Raw genomic sequence first — 18,398 nt, 5'->3', positions numbered from 1 at the left:
AGCCAGTTTCAGCTGGACCCGCCAATTAAAATAAGGTATGAAACTCATCTGATTCCTCTCACAGGGTATAAGTTATGCTCGTAGTCACAAGGTTTCCCCTTTTCAAGGTCGGGGGAATCCTAAGTATGAAAGAGTTCGAGTCGAATGTTCCTGACCTTCTTCATCCTAAAACATTTGTTACCTCGAAGCTACAAACTTTCAGTTGTGCTAAGATTATGGGGATCTACAAAGAAAGAATATTAATGGGAGATTTTTTCTTCAAAAGAGTGTAGTCGGAGGACTATCTTCCCTAGGAATAGGGAACTCCTTGGCCACCCTAGCCTCAAGACTAAGTCTCCTATAGTAAAGAATGAGGGTTTGTATCAAGTGTAGGAACAAATGACAAACTTATAACAGAGTTTGTATTTTTCCTAAGATACAAACCCGAATTCTTTACACAAATCTTCCCTCTGTCACCGCCCCCTAGAATAGTCCTAGTTAGAATCCGATTGAAGGTAAACAGTAGCTACGAACCAGCGGTCCCCCACCGCTAACAGGTGGAGAACTACCTGCCCGGTCATTAGCGACCTTGTTAAGGTTTTTCTCCCGTATTTTCCAGCTCGCGATACAATACCTCCTATAGTAAAGAATGAGGGTTTGTATGTTAGGAAAAATTCAAACTCTTATAAATTTGCCATATTTCAAAATAAAAGAAATTGTACTATACTTCTCCCTTAAGACCTAGATCTTTCTTTAAAAGGAGCAACATAAGTAATGTTTCTTAAAGTGTGTTTTTTGTGGTTTTTACCATAACTTCGAACTTATTATCTGTAATAGTCTAGTACGATATATGATTTCAGTTACAGTGAAGAGGAGGAAGAAGAGCGTGTCGGTGTTTATGTTGGTGAAATGCCAGTTTGCTCAGAACAAAGCTATTTTGAAATTGAAATCTTAGACATGGGGGCCCAGGGAGCTATTTCAATAGGTGAGTTGATACAACCTTCTGTTAATTTTATTGATGTAGTTTATTACTTCGGAAGAGATACATAATTGTGTATCCTTTTATTTGATAATGACCTTTTCTTATATATTTTAATTGCTGATCTGACTATTTTATTTCATGCCATTAATTTTGACCTTAAATTTGGTTACTTCTTAATCCATTTAATCACATTGCCTAGTTTCCATGGACAAGGAAATTCCAGTCAAACTAACTTGTGTCATTCAGGATAGAGATAGCTCTGTAGTGAGGTTTTGTCTTACATATGACACACCTTTTTCCCTTTACTTTCTGTACTACTGTCATATAAACAATTTGTTTCTCTCCCCAAGAACACCTTTTTACCTCCGCCAACAAAGTTGGGCGGCATCAATATCCTTAGATATCTGGATGCCAGAAAACCTCAAATCAATCAGTCAATGAAGTTGGAAAGAGGTTATGTTTTACCCCTTGATTGTGTGTTTTTTTGTGAACAGCTTCCTTGCCACTACAGTATTTTAATTGTAGATTAACGCTTCTACCCCCAATGAACGTACTGGTACGTCTCACAAAACTCATCCCTTAACCCCCATGGACGTAGCGGTACGTCCTTGCAAAAAACTACTTTGTTCCGTAACCGAAATACAAACCACGCTATTTACATAGGGTATTACTTTCAGCGTAGCTGAAATGACGAGCCATTAGATTTTCAACGAGGGTTAACTACCCCCCGCTAGTTAGCAGACCCTCCCCCCCCACACACTGGTGAGTTGTCTCACTTCACTTTTGGCTCGGACGAAGTACAGACGTTTCTGTTTTTGCCTTCGTTAATGACAGCCTTAATTTTTTTTTTTGCTTTTTCTAGTTCTGTGTGTTTGGATCCCAATTCATCCAGGAAGTATCTAAGATTCATGTTTTATCAGAAACATTACCAGTTCAGGGTACTGTGTTTTGGCCTTTCCACAGCACCCCAGGTCTTCACGAGGGTATTCGCCCTAGTATCATCTTGGGCACACAGAGTCGGCATCTGTCTGCTAAGATACTGGGACGACTGGCTGATTCTAGCAGACTTGGAAGCGGCCCTTCTCTGCCACCGAGACAAGTTTTTAAGGTTTTGCCAAGATCTGGGGATCGTGGTAAATCTCGAGAAGTCTCATCTGCTTCCCTCTCAAGAACTGGTATACCTAGGCATGCGATTAGACACCCTAAGGCACAAAGCGTTCCCATCAGATGAAAGGATTCAGAGACTGAGGGAGATAGCACAGGTCTTCCTCAGTCGGGAAGAGCTCCTGGCGTAGTATTGGCTTCACCTTCTCGGTCACCTCTCTTCCCTGACACGACAGGTCCCCAACAGTCGCCTCAGGAACTAGCACACCGTTTCCCGGATCACCTAGTCCACATAGGACTATGGGAACAGTCGGACCCAGGTGGTGGTTGGCGGAGTCAAACTTCTGCAAAGGGGTCGATCTTCTCGTCTCTCCCCCGGAATTGATGCTCTTTTCGGATGCATCAAAAGAAGGGGGGGGGGGCCTCACGTGCTGTACCATTACATCTCAGGCCAATGGTCCGAATCAGAAAGGTACCTGCACATAAATCTCATAGAGATGAGAGCAGCCTTTCTGGCCCTCAAAGAGTTCCACCAGGTCCTGGCAGGGCACTCCATGGTGTTGATGAGTGACAACACCACAGTAGTAGCTTATCTGAGCAAAGAGGGCAGTACCTTTTCGCAGCAGCTGTGCCATCTGGTAGTAGATACTCAGATGGGGAGAAGACAACTCTGTGACTTTATCAGCTCGCTTCATTCCGGGCAAGCGGAATGTGCTAGCGGACAAGCTGAGCAGAGCGCCTCAGATAGTTGGCACCGAGTGGTCTTTGAATCCTCTGATAGCCAACAAAGTCCTGACTTTGTGGGGTTCCCCGACTGTGGATCTGTTTACAACGGCCCTGAATTTCAGGCTCCCGTTGTATTGCTCCCCAGTCCCGGACCCCCAAGCTCTTTGTCAAGATGCTTTCCAACAACGGTGGATAAACCTGGACGCTTACGCGTTTCCCCCGTTCTGTCTGATGAGAAAAGTCCTCGACCAGATACGAGCAAGCAACAACTTGTAAATGACCTTCATAGCTCCACTATGGTATCACGCAGAATGGTTCCCAGACCTTCTGCATCTCCTCACGGAGATCCCGAGGGAGCTCCCCCCACAACACGACCTCCTCAAACAACCACATGCCAACATCTTCCATAAAACCGTAGCTTCGCTTTGACTTCACGCCTGGAGACTATCCAGCACCTCCTCACACAGAGAGGCTTTTTGCAACCGGAGATCTACAGAGGCAATCTACCAGGCGAAGTGGTCAGTTTTCTGTGGTTGGCGTCGGGGAAGGGGTATCTCTCCCCTCGATGCCTCTATTCCAACTATAGCAGAGTTTATTGTATACCTTCGGGAAGAAATGCTTCTCTCGGTCTCGGCAGTCAAAGGCTACAGCTCAGCCTTGAGTCTCACCTTTAGACTGAAAGGAGTCGATATTTCCTCCTCAAAACTTTCTTTGCTCATACATAGTTACGAGCTTACTTGTCCCCAGGCAGAGCTAAGACCTCCCCCTTGGAACGTGGTTCGGGTCCTCAAGTCCCTCAACGGCTTCCCCTATGAACCATTACGCCAGGCCTCCGATCGCCACCTCACATGGAAGACGGTGTTCCTGCTCACTCTGGCTTCGGCCAAGAGAGTCAGCGAAATTCATGGTCTATCTGCTGATGTCTCTCACTCTAGGAATTGGGGGAAGTATTCCTCAAGAACGTCCCTGAGTTCGTAGCTAAGACTCAAAATCCGGGGGTGCCGGACTCCAGGTTCGGTCCATTTCAGATAGAAAGTTTTTGTTCTGTAAGCAAAGATCCAGACCAACTGTTACTTTGTCCAGTAAGGATTCTGAGGTGTTACTTAAAAAGAACAACCAAAGCTCACCCCCGTGTACAAGCACTTTTTTTTTAGCATGGGGAAGGTCAAGAGAAGGGTCACGAGAAATACTATTTCCCCTTGGATAAGGAAAGTAATTGAATACGCTCACAATCCAGACCATCCTCTGTCCAACCGACCTAGAGCTCATGACATCAGAGGCATTGCAACGTCTGGCGTTCAAGAAAAATTTTTCTGTGGCACAGGTAATGCAAGCTGGCATGTGGAAGCACCAAACGACCTTCACAGCCCAATACCTGAAAGATGTAACCACAGGAGTATGGAAACCTTTTCCATTGGTCCTGTGGTGGCCACACAACAAGTGATCTAATACCTCAAGCTCCATGATGGACAAGTAGGAGAGGGTTGAGGGCTGAGGTTACCCGGGTTAGTCTGGCGTGAATGAAAAGAATGTCTGGTTCCCTTCCTTCTTTCACCTTCTCCCCCCCCCCCCCCCCCCCATGGGGAAACAGCTCCGCAAGACCGCAGCATAGCTGACCTCACCCCTCTGCAGATAAGATTCATTTCCCTTGTGCATCCTAAGTATTAACAAATACTTTGTTACGTCACCAATACCTCTTGAGGGAGGGTATAAACTCATACTTATCTTCGAGTTCCTACATATAGACAAGCCACTAGTCTCTCTCACACAAGCTTCGACAGGATGCTATCATTGTGTTACCTTGTAACTACTTTGATTTCAGCGGGGGTAGGGTTCCTACTAATTAGATAAAAAATCAATAAGAGAGAATCCCAGTCATAACCAAGGCCAGTTGGTGGGACTTTCTCCCTCCTAAGAGTAAATTGCCCTATAAATAGCTCCATGTTTGTATCTGTGATGGAACAAATAACAAATTTGGAAACAATTTGTATTTTTCCTAACATACAAACCTGGAGCTATTTATACAAATTGGCCCGCCACCCTTTCCCCCTAGAAATCCTGCCAGAAAGCAAAAGTGGTTTCTCAACCGACAGGTGTGAGTGAGCGGGGTAGCTGGTCTACCCCACCCCTTTCCGCTAACTAGCGGATGGGGGTAGTTATCCCTCACTTAAATTGTCTTGGCTAGTTTTCAGCGTTGCCGAAAATAATACCCTATAAATCGCTCCTGGTTTGTATGTTAGGAAAAATACAAATTGTTTCCAAATTTGTTATTTTGGGTGCTCAGACCCAAGATCCAGACATTACAATACTATCAATAGGCAATAGCTCTCTCAGCATCACATGTTCTTTCTACATCTCGTGTTGTAACATTCGATTTTGTGATTTTACGCTCATAAGTACGTATTCCTGTATTTTTTCTAATTGTCTCAGAAAAGGAAGAGTGTAACTCCTTTAGGATTTGCCAAGAAGCGAAGAAGATCAATTACCATAGAAACCAAATAAGAAATAATAAAAACATGAATGTGGAAGGAAAATTCATTTGATTGCAAGTGGTATGAGCTTTGCGCATTCTACGATTTCTATGATGCGATTTTTAAAGGAGATCGCAAAACCAAAATGAAAACAATCGGTAATTGCCGTTGTTAAAATATACAGTGCCTTAAATTGATAATGAAATATAAATATGAATAAGTGAAGCTCATGTAACATCAGGAAACCAGAATTTTTTAAAACTTCTTTCAGTACATATACGTTATGATGTCAACTAAGACTAAAGATCAGCTGACGAAATTGAATGTATTTGAAGCCCAGCTTAGTATCAAAGATATAATCAAAGTTTAAATTTATTCTTTTTATAGCATTTAATTGAGACTTTGTAAAGAAACAAAGATTTGCTTTTTACACAGAGAGAGAGAGAGAGAGAGAGAGAGAGAGAGAGAGAGAGTGTGTTTTCGAGTCCGCTCAAACTCATTAGTTCCTTTGGTCACTACTACCTCGCCATCCTTTGAGCTAAGGATGGGGGGGGGGGGGGTTGCGGGGAGCCTATAGAGTAGGTCTGTCTGCTGAGTCATCAGCAGCCATTGCCTGGCCCTTCTTGGTCCTAGCTTGGGTGGAAAGGGGGTTTGGGTGCTAATCATATGTAATATGGTCAGTCTCTAGGACATTGTCCTGCTTGATAGGGTAATGTCACTGTCCCTTGCCTCTGCCATTCATGAGCAGACTTTAAAGCTTTAAAAGAGCTGTCTTGTGGCGCAGGTACTGCTATAAGGCGTTTGGAATTGTCAGATGACTTTCACAGCTCAACACCTGCAAGAACTTAGGAACCTAGATACCTTCTCCGTTGGTCCTGTGGTGTCGGCACAACATGTGGTCTAAACACCTCAAGCTCCTTGTGGGACAAGTAGCAGTTGGTAGAGGACAGAAGTTACCCAGAATTAGTCTGGGATGAAGAAAAGAGAGACTGGCCTCTTCTTTCTCCATCTTCCCCTCTCTTGGGGGTACAGCACCTTCAGTATGCTGCAAGCTGGCCTCCTCTGTCTGCATGTGTGGACCATCTTCCCTTGTATAACCTGATATATGATATATCTATATTTATTTCCCCCCCCTCTTCCCAGCCAGGTGGGAGTCAGACAATTTCTAAGGTTAAGTCAGCGGAGTTTGCTACTCCAATATTTCTTATCTGGATATGTTTCAATGCTTAGTTCTCTCATGCACACACACATTGATTACCCAGATCATTAACTCTCACACTCACTCGAGAATCTAGCAAGGTGTCAGGGTGTTCCTCTGATAAGCTCGTGCAAAGCACGGAAGCACACTCCAGATCAAAAGCCAGCCAGTTGGTTAAGGACTAACACCCACCTAAGGGTGAGTCTTCCCTATAAAGTGTGAAAGAGTTTATATTGAAACAAGTAAGAAATTGGAAGTAATTTATATTTTTCCTAATGATGCAAACCTTGAGCTCTTTATACAGATTTGTCCTGCCGTTACTTATCCCCTTGCAAGTCCTGCTGCAATCAAAAGTGATGATGTATCATAGGTTAGTGTGCGAGCGGGACAGCCGGTCTAGCCCCCTGCTAACTAGCGGTGGGTGGTTATACAGTACCTCGCCAAATGTCTTATGACCAGTTACCAGCTTCGCTGAATTATATTCCGTATAAAGAGCTGAAAGTTTTTACCATTATGAAAAAATACAAATTGCATCCAAATTTTTTATTTTCGGATGCAAGTGAGTTCTCGGAACAAATTAAACTCATAAACAGAGGTACAAATGTACAATAAGGTTGTTCCATAACTGGAATACAAACCACACTATTTGATAGGGGTATTACTTTCGGCGTAGCTGAAATGACGAGCCATTAATTTTTAACGAGGGTTAACTACCTATACCGCTAGTTAGCGAGGGGTAAGGAGGGTAGTTTGCTATCGCTCCCCCTCACACACCTGTGATTGAGCTCACTTTGCTTTCGGCTCGGATGGTGAACGGTCGTTGCTGTTCTTCATCCTTGCCGACATTTGGCAGCCATTAACGCTTTTTGTTTTCTCTTTTTTCTTAGACTGAGTGTGTGTGAAGTTGACTTCTGCGATCATGCGCACCTGCCCTGGACTCTCCAACCGCTCCTGTGGAACATTTATGTCGGTGGTCGAGACTGATCCTCACGCCCTTTGTCCTTCTTGCAGAGGTCAACGTTGTGATAGTGTCAACAAGTATAGTGAGTGTAGGGAGTGGTCTTCCTCCCAGTGGGAGAAGTTTTCGCGACGGCGGAAGAAGTCCAAGCGGGATATTTCTCCTTCGAAGGTTGCTTTGAAGGGAGGAAAACCCAAGGCCTCTTCTTTCGTCGCCCAAACCTCCTCCAAAGCTCCTACTCGGTCGGTTTCTTTTGAGAGACCGTTGAGTAGTAGCGTAGACCAATTTATTTCTGAACAACCCCGGGTCTCGAGAGATGAGGTTGCTTCCCCTAGCGAAGCAGCACCACCTCTCCCCCCGGGTGAGGCCTTGTCACTAACCTCCGTATTTTAGATTTGGTCCTCCTTGGGGCTCACGGGTTTGCCCTCCAAGGAGGCATTGATTGATTTCATCTGCATGGGTGCTTCTATCAAGCAATCGTCGTCGCCGTCAGAGGTAGATCTCCTGACTCTTGTCGACGTTGTTGTGTCAGAGGTGTCTCATGCGACATCACCCATCTCCTCTGCCACTCCAAACTCTACAACTGTAGCTGCCGACTTAGTTTCCCCTGTTCCTGACCATCCTCCGAGGGGGAAACTAAATTCATCATCGGTCTCTCCTACTAGTGTTTCTCACCCTCGGGGAGTTCACTTACAAAGACTCCTCTTTGGAGGACTGCTGACGGTCAGCTTGCTGATCCAACAGCCCCCAGAGGGCGCATCCATCGGAAGGCTCGCCTTCCTCTTCGCCTCAGAGGCCTTCCTTCCCCTGTGGTGAGGAGGCGCCTCTTTGGTTCAACATCTTCAATGCAGTCCCCCTCAGAGGTTCCTCTAGACCTTCATTCATCCATCACTGCACCTGCAACCAGTCTTGTGACTTCGGTCCTGGACCTCTCTGCAGATTGTTTGCAATCTCCTTCGATGGATGGTCATCCTTTTAAAGGACACGTCAACCATCCATCCAACAGACCTGCCGACCTTCCATCACCGTTCCTGTATGAGCCTAATAAAGCTCCTCCAAAGTGCGCTATTGCGTGCCATCACTCTCGCCCTGCGCACCACGCACCTACTCGCCCTGACCAGCGTTCACCAGCAGCTCGTCAATCAACAATGCTTCAGCGCACCACCCTTCCGGCTCTCCCTCACAGAGGGCAGCAGCCTCACGCGCTTGCGCGGCAACATGCGCTTACGCGCCAACTTGATCTTCAGCGCTCTCCTGCGCGCTGTAGTGGTTTGCGGAGTGTGGTCAGAGGTAGCACCCGAACTGCCTAGTGTCTGAATACCGCCCACACCAACGTTCACTATACAAAAAATATACAATGGTGGATTACCCCAAAATCTGGGTAAAAGGCAAACAATTAAGGATAAACTGGGCACTGGGCACCACCCCTTGATTTTATACTGGGCAAGGGGACCCAGCAAGAACCTTACTTCCTCCTTATCTTCCCTTGCCTTGAGCTTACTGAATAAACGTGTAGCGTGACCGCTGATTCATTTCTGAGAAGTTAGCAGAATTTATGAATAGCTCTATCTTTTTAAGGTAAGATGGTTTCAAATCAAACTTGAGTAAAAAATGTCAGAACATTGTGAAAGGGAACATTTATTAACTGAGAACGGGACACAGTGTGGGAGAAAAAAATATGATAAATGATTTATTAGAAACAGATTTAATAAAAGAACCCAGTTAGGTTAACATTAACATTTTTTGGCAAATTCAAATAAGCAATTAAAGGAAAAATTAGCATCCCTTTACACTCCAGCTTCACAATAACAAGATAAAAAAAAAATATTTGAATAAAAAAAAAAAAAAAAGATATATTCATATACTGGACACTCATAAGTGTTCCAATACGGTACAAGTATAAACAAAGGCACACCTAACCGTGTATCTATTTGGGATACATTCAAATACAAGTAGCTTGCCTCAAGATCAAAGGGATTATAAAACAAGGATTGCAATTCATGCAGCAAAACTGACTAGCAACATACACAGGTGGATCATGCAGATTTATTTTTGACTATGACAGAAACAAACTTTAAGCTTAAAGGAGAACCCCGCAACACTGTGGTTCATAATCTGCATGAACAATCCAGTGGGTTTAGGAATTGACAACACTTAAAAGTTTGGCTATCACTGAAAAAACTGTTCTATGCCACTTTATGTTCACTTGGTTTGGGGGGCAAGTATTTGATAAAACTGTCCATAAACCCTCTGTGTCAATATATTACCACCTAGGTCAGTGATAAGACTAATCTAGTTTCATTTACTCCTAATTTTGAATCAAGTTACAGTACCATGTAGCAGGGCATGCTTTAATCACTCATCAGTGTACGGGAAGAAATATTTACAATACAAGTCTTGAGTAACTATTCTTGTGGCAACTTCATCTTTCCTATATACAGTACCTAGAAGAATAGTCGTAAATTTCTCTCCCTACTGAGTGTAGGGGGCTGCTGTCAGTGCCTGTTAAAAGAAATAATAACGGATTAAGGCATTTTGGGGGAAGAGTACAGAGGGATATACAAAATAAGAAAGAAATTTTTTTTTTTCATACATACAAACCATAAAGCTTTCTTAGACACAAACCATTATTCATTCCATTAGCCCTCAAGCCCATCCAAAAAATGTTTCGTAACTTACATCAACACCCCACACAAACTCTGTGCATTCAAGTAAAAAAAAAAATTTACCTTAGAAAAATAAATTCAGTAAAAGAAAAAAAAAAGGTAGGATGATCAACTGAAAAAGATTCAATTCATCATCCGTCCCTTCAGTACTTATCAAATTATATGTATTACATTAGGTACAGTTCATTATTTAACAGTTTTCTGATATAACCAAAAGCAATAGGAATAGTCAATAAACTATCAGACAATGGAGATACAGTATTCAAAAACAAAAAATTAGATTATCGTCTATTCCCCCCAACTATGCACCAATAACATACAATATAATAAATTTCATTACTTACAGGAAACATTTCAGTATTACAGGTATTCAGTCATGATCTATCAAGAAAAAAATTACATTCATTGCAGTCTAAATTCAAGGGAGGGTAAAAAAATACAAAACTTATTGATTTTGGACTACTGTACAGGTATTACAGGATAATAAAAATTTATTGAATCTATTATAACTGTCACGGTCAAGGTCAATTCCATCCTCCGACGGACAAGGTTCATAACTGCTAGAACCGGGAGAGAAAGAACGAGACCGTTCGTCTCGGTTCCATCTCCTCTTAGTAGGTCTTGAAGCTTCATACTTCCATTTACGTCTGGACGAATTCGGAGAAGACAACAACACATCCGACTCGTCTTTCCCGTGACGGTCAAGAGCAGCCTGGGAATAGACAACAGGACTGTCTGAGGCGACGGCTGACCGAGGGTACGTACCTCTCACCCCCTTTCGGTCATCGACGTACCTTCTCCCTTGGTCCTGGGAGCTTGGTAGAGGTTTAGGCCTAGGGGTATGACAGATTCGGTCGGTCGCCACCTCCACAGCACTAACACAAGCACTTTCACTTTCCTTACCTTTAAAGGCCTCCAGCTGTTCTTTAATGGCCTTCAACTCGGCCGCCAGGCTAGCGTACCGAGGGTCATCCGTAGATACGGAACCTGTAGGAGGTGCAGGAGTTACTACGTCAAGGGAAGGATCAACTTCCAAAGAGGAATCAATAATAGGATCAATAGATAAATCTACGCTAAGTTCGTCTTCCTTACCACTAACAGACTTAGACTTAGACCTAGAAGCTCTCCTAACTCTATCGAGCTCTAGCTTACGCACATAGCGCTTCATAATTAACCAATCTTTCTCATCCAAAACCTTACATTCCCCACACCTATTATCAAGGGCACAAACAAAACCCCTACAATGAGAACAAACAGTGTGAGGATCAACCGCCATTTTGGGTAGTCTCACCTTACATTCCGCATTCGCACAGATACGGTAATGACTCTTTTCACTCATAATGAAAAAACAGCAAAAAAAAAAAAAAGCTAAGAGAAAACAAAATACAACGATCGCCAAAACCCCAAATCAGAGTACTTCACCAAAAAAGCAGACTGGTACACCGAGCAGGGAAAGCGAAGAAAAACTCTTAATGACGGACCAACGTGTTATCGATCCGGCCGGCAGAGATGAACTGAAGAACAGAAAACGGGAATGATTCCTCCTACCACCCTTTAACGGGTGTTACCACCCAACCACCACAAGGCGGTTGCCTAGTTTTAGAAAAATTCTGCCGAAATAGAGATAATTAGCTATGTATATATAACTGCCAGGTAAGTATTCACAAAACTTTGTTTTATCATAAAAACTCCATTTTACAGTGCAACAATTAATGCGACAATTACAGAAACCGTGATTAAATAAAGATTTCCTCACACAACGTGTCCCATTCTCCAGCCTTTTATCTACGCCAATGTGGGAGTCAAAACATGACTAATAAAAAAAAGGGTAATTACTGTCAACTTCCTATAAAAACTGTTCAAAGATTAATTCAATGGGAGATTTATAGTTCTTCTTTTGAGTCTCAAAATTCTGTCTCGGGACATGCACAGGGATTCAGCAATCTTCTGGCGAGCTATATTAATTTCTCGGAGCACCGGAGACAGGCTAAGCCCAGCGACTCTCTAGGTACAAGCTGGGTGTCTTTAATCGATCGATAACCTCGCATAACAGTTGGTATTTTCGGGTGATCGACATTCTTTGAGGTAAACCAGAGACAGAATCCGTAGACTCAGAAGAGGACAATAAAAATCCCGAAAAATCAGGCGATGACTCAAGGCAAAGTTGTGTGTCGGCCGACCCAAACAGTGTTGTAGCTTTTAGGTTAGATACACCTGACTGTGCCACTTCAGTTTGAGCTCTGACCGGTGTCTTAATCTACCATCAGAATGTCGGAAAGGGTTTGAATTCTGAGGTGACTCAGTAATGGTGGATGGTTCCCTCTCTGTAGTATTTGTCTGGTCAGTGAGACGAGGTCTCCACTCCAGGACTTGTGGCTGAACTAAAGGTAGGTCAAGAACAGGACCTTTTGACCTAGTCCATGGGGGTACTAAATCCACTAGAGGTCGGATCTTCAGGCGACAGTTGGTCGTCACCATCGGGTGGCAAAAAGCCGAGAAAGTCATAATCAGGATGAATAGACACTGCCGATTCAGAAACAGGGCTTTCTAAAGTAGCAGGTCTTGACCAATCTGGACTGGAACTCTTGGAACCAACAGAAAGTAGTTCCAGTAACGGAATACTGGAAACTTACTAGAATTCCCAACTCCCTGGAGGATGAACAACACCTTCCTCTCGGAAAGAAGAAGCTAAGAACTGGGGCATTGGAAATTCAGGCACAGGAGATTGAACCACCGATTCGGGAGACAAAATTGGGGTTTCACACATTTCAGTGGGGCGGTTCACCCACAGTTGGAGGACCAAACTATCTCGAAACCATTCAGGCTTTAATACAGGAGTCTCATCACAATTTTCTGGAGGATATAACCAAGCATCCGGTGCTTTTTTCCTCTCATAAGTCCTAGCTGGCTTAAGAATGGGCTTAGGCTGAGTAATAGCTTTAGTAGGATGGTGACTTTTCCTCTGTCGTCGGGACTTGTTACAATCTCGGGACAAAAGGTAGGATACAACTACTGCAGCCACCTCATAGCTGTCGCCATCACTACTAGAACCAAAACTCTGAGACTTCAGAGGAAGTTGGATTATCATCCACGAGTTCTGGACTACAGTGAACCCTCGTTTATCGCAGTAGATAGGTTCCAGACCGGACCGCGATAGGTGAAAATCCGCAAAGTAGTGACACCATATTTACCTATTTATTTAACATGTATATTCAGACTTTTAAAACCTTCCCTTGTACGTAGTACTGTTAACAAACTACCCTTTAATGTACAGAACACTTAATGCATGTACTACAGTACCCTAAACTAAAACAGGCACAAATATTAAAGGCGATTTTATATCATGCGTTTCCTAAACGCCAAAAAGCACGATAAAAAATGGCAACCAATGTTTTGTTTACGTTTATCTCTGATCATAATGAAGAAACAAACGCATTTAGTGTACACATCTGTGTATAGGTTAGTTTTTGCATCGATTATATTGATTATTCAGTACAGTATGTTGATTTTGTTATTACCAATGTTTTACTTAATTTTTCTTAGGACTTCCAAATGAAATGTTTTTCTTTATGACGCCGCCTGAAACGACGGCGTCATAAAGTACGCTCAGTAAACAAACGAAGGCATTTAACGCGCATGATGAGTGATAAATAATGATATTACAGTAAAAGCTTTTAGAAAATATGTTATTACAAATATTATTTACCGTATCTATATAAAATCATACATACGTAGCAGAGCAGGAAAACAATTTACGAGAGAGAGAGAGAGAGAGAGAGAGAGAGTTGTTTTACGTACGTAAATGTAAATTTAAAAAAAAAAAAATAGCTCCATTTCATATAAAATAGGTTATTACAAATATTTTACTTTATCATATTACAGTAGTCTGTATAATACTGTAAAGTTCAGTACAGTATGTTGTTGTTATAGTCGTGGCGATGAAATTCTCACGAAACAAAAACACTGCACTCGATTACAACAGCTGATTCATTCTCTCTCTCTCTCTCTCTCTCTCTCTCTCTCTCTCTCTCTCTCTCTCTCTCTCTCTCTCTCTTCGTGTTATACAATACTTACATATAGATGAAGAAACTAAAATTAGTTTTCTCTGTGTCAATTAAATACGAAACGAAAAAATTATGCCGAGTTTACATCCATTTCAATCGTTGCTAAAAATACGGCATCCGATTTCATCAGCAAACCACTATTTTTGGGAAACATCATTTTATTCTAGAAAATTGCTACTCTTTAAATAGTTAATTGCACATTAAGAAAGCGTGTACTTTTGTTTTTAAATTTCGGGTGTGTTTTAAAAATCGAGTATTGTTGACTTCTTTTTGTTTTACTTTTGCTGTGATTAGATCAGCTGACGTCTAGCTGCCGCTCTTGAGAGTGTACGAATACACTAACAAAGTATCGTTTATACCATTTCTTAACTTATTCAAACCGTCTACAGTATACAGTTGATATTACATAAGCACCAATGTGCTCTCTCTCTCTCTCTCTCTCTCTCTCTCTCTCTCTCTCTCTCTCTCTCTCTCTCTCTCTCTCTCTCTCTCTCTCTCTCTGTGGGCTACTTTTCACTACCTCCCATTCCTTACCTCTCTCTATCTCTCTAACAAATTATATCTTTGTTGCTCCTCAAAGTTTCATTTATATTGAAAATCAATCATGATTCAATTTTCCTTACTTTCTCCAATCTCGCACCATCGGTCACATCGCGGTATTTTCGAAATTTCCGGAAAATCCGCGATATATGTATATACATGCGTTATGAAAAAAAATCCGCGAAGTGGTGAATCCGCGATGGTCGAACCGCGAAGTAGCGAGGGCTCACTGTAGTCCGAGTCTCTGTTACAGATCAGGACCCTTTGGATGCCAGAGAAAGTGCCTCTTAAGATAAACTGGAGGTTCAAACCAGGCCTTTAACTGGATATGGTGAGCTCTTACCAGTTCACCATCAGGCAGTCTCTGCTGCTCATAGGTGACCTTATTCTCGTGTACCTTAGTAACACGGAATACCTCCTCAAACCTAGGGATGAGCTTGTTTGTCAGAAGTTGTCCCAACAGGTGCACCTTTTTAAGCACCAGAGAGCCCTCATTAAATGGTTTGTACCGAGGATGTCCTTCAGCCCATGGGTCTCTCGTTTCTGCTGACAGCAACGCGGTACTTTCAACATCGTGAGCACCCTTCAGTATGTTCTCAGCTGGAGTACAGCCAATCTCAGTGTGGTGGGAATGGTTGTAGCTGAGAACTGCTCGGGATAAGTACTGGTCCCATTTCCGAGATTCCCCAGAAATCACCCTCAGTAACTCACCAATGGTACGATTCACCCGTTCCACTGCACCATTACTAGAGGGTTTATACGGAGTTGTTTTTGCATGTACACCATTGTACCGCTCCAACAACTCAGTAAATTCTTGGGAAATAAACTCAGGGCCGTTATCAGTCAATATCCGGACTGGAACATAAGGAATTATAGGAAAATCTTGGTCTTCAAGTGCCTGGCATATTGTACTGGTCTTCTTATTCCTTATGGGTACTGCCGTCACCCACTTGGAATAATGGTCAACTACCATCAGACACCCAATAAAACCAGTACTGGTTGTTGGGAGGACTCAAGGTCCATAGCAACCAATTCAAAGGGAGAAGAGGTCACTATTTTCAAGGTCGGCGGGGCAACTACCTCCCGTGAGACCTTACAAGTCTGACATTCCCAACACGTCGGGCACATATCTCTGATTACATTAATCAAAGATTTGTGCCAGACGAGTCAACGGAGCATTGCAATAATTTTTCCCATCCCCCAGTGAGCATTCTGGAGGTGTGTCTCAGCACCTAGGTCAATCAGGATATTGAAGGTGACTACTAGGACTACTGAGCCGTCTGGGTTCCACTTCACTAGCAAACCCTTGTGTACTTCCTGGTCAGATAAACATCTCCTATAGGGTAGATAGGAGCGTGGGACTCGAGATGCAGGAACGTTGGAGTAGATCATCTTGATAACAGATTGGATCTGTCGATGATCTCCTTATATCTTGGACACCTGACTAAAGGACAAAAGAGCATTTCTGGAGAACACTCCCCAATCAGGTTCAGGGTCAGTTACCTTCATAACAGTGGTCTCGGTATGCAGGGAGGAGACTGAGAGTACCTTGGGAGACAACTGAAGAACAGTAGCGTGGTCGTACACCAACTGTTCTCGGGGTGAATCCAGTGTCAGGTAGACTGCGTCCAGTATATTCCTACCAAGAACAAAACAAAAGTTAATGTCATTGGCAGCTACCACCGCATAGTTAAACAGCGGTAGCCTCCACCCGGAAAGACACTTCACCTCTAACTGGATGTAGCCTAGAATGCTGGTGCAGGAACCAGTCAACCCCTCTAGCTGGTCTCCTGACAGTACCTGGTACTCTATGCCAAGTTGGCTCAGTACAGACTCATTCACGAGACAAACTTGTGCTCCTGTATCAACAAGAGCACAAAATGAGGTCTCCTGCATCATTACTATACCTACTGCCGAGTGTTGAGACACATGGGTACAACTGGACTGACGAGGTGCCTTTTCTGTCCCGTACTGGATTACAGGACAATCCTCCGGCGCTTCCTGATCATCAGTGACCAAGCCCTCAGTGTCAGGCACACAAGATTTTACCTCCGCCTTATGGCCCGGAATCACGTCAGTTGGAGGGACGTAATTGCAGAGCTCGATCAGAGGGTTAAAATGCACTCCAGACAGACACTGGAGATGCACACACTGAGGCTCAGTCACGGATGGATCACAATAGACTATGGGACAAGTGGGACCCCAATGGACCCAGATTTCTAGGTTCAATAGCTTAGATGCTGCCAAGAGCAACTCCAGGGCTGGGACTGTACCTGGAAAATGCATTGCCTTGATCCTGTTCCTGCTAGTGTTGTCGACCGGCGTCTTTCAGAAACTGCTGAACTAAGGCATCCCAGAGCTTGGCTCCATTCAGCTGAGAGTCGGGTTCGACTCCTGACCCTTCCGTCCAGCAGTTCACAACTAGCTCCAAGGATTCTATGAAAGAATCTGGGCCACCACAAACCTCCTTATACAAGGCCAGTCCAGTAGACAACTTGGGAGTGCTGGGTTCAGTAGCAAACAGACAGTCAGTTAATGCGGGCCAGCTTGATAACCAGTCAGCTGCGGCATTCTGATCACCTGGACAGTAATTAACAATAAAATTAAATTCGGACAGTTCCTCCAGTGTCCGTGCTAGATAACTGTCCACCATCTTCATGTCATGAAGGTACATCAGGGGACGGTGATCAGAATGAATCACGAAGAACTGACCATAGAAGAAGGGCCTGATGATTTTCACCCCCCATTGCAGAGCAGCCAACTCCCGCTCAATGGTAGAGTAGCGGGTCTCGCAGTCAAGGAAAGTCAGGGAGTCGTACACTATCACCCGACGCTCCCCTGTATGCTCCAAGGACTCCTGGTACAGACAAGCACCAGCACCCTCACCTGAAGCGTCAACAAACAACTCCAAGGGTTTAACATCAGCGGAGTAGTCAGGGTATGACAACATAATGTCCTCCTTGATTAGTTCCTTCAAGCGCACAAAGGCACCGTCCATTTCTGCAGTCCACTTCAGTTTCCTATTCCCTTGGGATTTTCGTCCTCCAGTCTTCGCTGATAGTAGTTTAGCTATCTGTGAGCACATGGGGATAAACTTCCATTGGAAGTTTATCAGTCCCAGGAATCCCCGTAGCTCACGCACAGTGGTCGGTTTAGGGAAGTCCTCCACTTTCTGGATGTATTCTGGTAGCTTACACATACTAGAACGTCCAACCAAATGACCAAGATACTGGACCTCGGCTTGAACCCAAGAACACTTCCCGAGTTTTATCTTGAGTCCGTGCTTCTGGAGAGTAGCCAAAAATTGTTCTACCAGTTTCAGGTGTTCCTTGAAAGAAGACCCAAGTATCAAGATGTCATCAATTTAGATAACCACCTTGGCTTTCGGGAACTCTTGGAGAATACTCTGCATTTCTCTCTGGAACCCTGTAGGTGCATTTTTCAGTCCAAACGATAATCGTCTGAACTGTCAGTGTCCAAAGGCGGTATAGAAAGCCGTGTATTCTTTACTGTCCTCTGCCAACGGTAACTGGTAGTGTCCACGAACCAGGTCAAGGGTTGTAAAGTATTTGACTCCTTGAAGTCCAAATACGGAATCGGCCATGTTAGGCATCGGAAACTTATCAGAGACAGTCACCTCATTCAGTCTACGGTAGTCCACACACAACCGTATACTATTGTCCTTTTTTCGTACTGGAACAATGGGTGAA

General features: G+C 43.7%; 1 protein-coding gene across 1 annotated transcript in view; it reads left to right on the top strand.

The window, feature by feature from the left end:
• Nucleotides 1-18,398, top strand: part of LOC137640050 (SPRY domain-containing protein 3-like) — a 165,674-nt gene that overhangs the window by 24,506 nt on the left and 122,770 nt on the right. Inside the window, 1 exon segment of the mRNA XM_068372441.1 lies at nucleotides 840-964. Coding sequence (XP_068228542.1) covers nucleotides 840-964 — 125 coding nt within the window.

Source organism: Palaemon carinicauda, chromosome 4 (assembly GCF_036898095.1).
Source record: "Palaemon carinicauda isolate YSFRI2023 chromosome 4, ASM3689809v2, whole genome shotgun sequence".
Lineage (NCBI taxonomy): Eukaryota > Metazoa > Arthropoda > Malacostraca > Decapoda > Palaemonidae > Palaemon > Palaemon carinicauda.
This window is presented reverse-complemented; position numbering and strand designations above follow the sequence as displayed.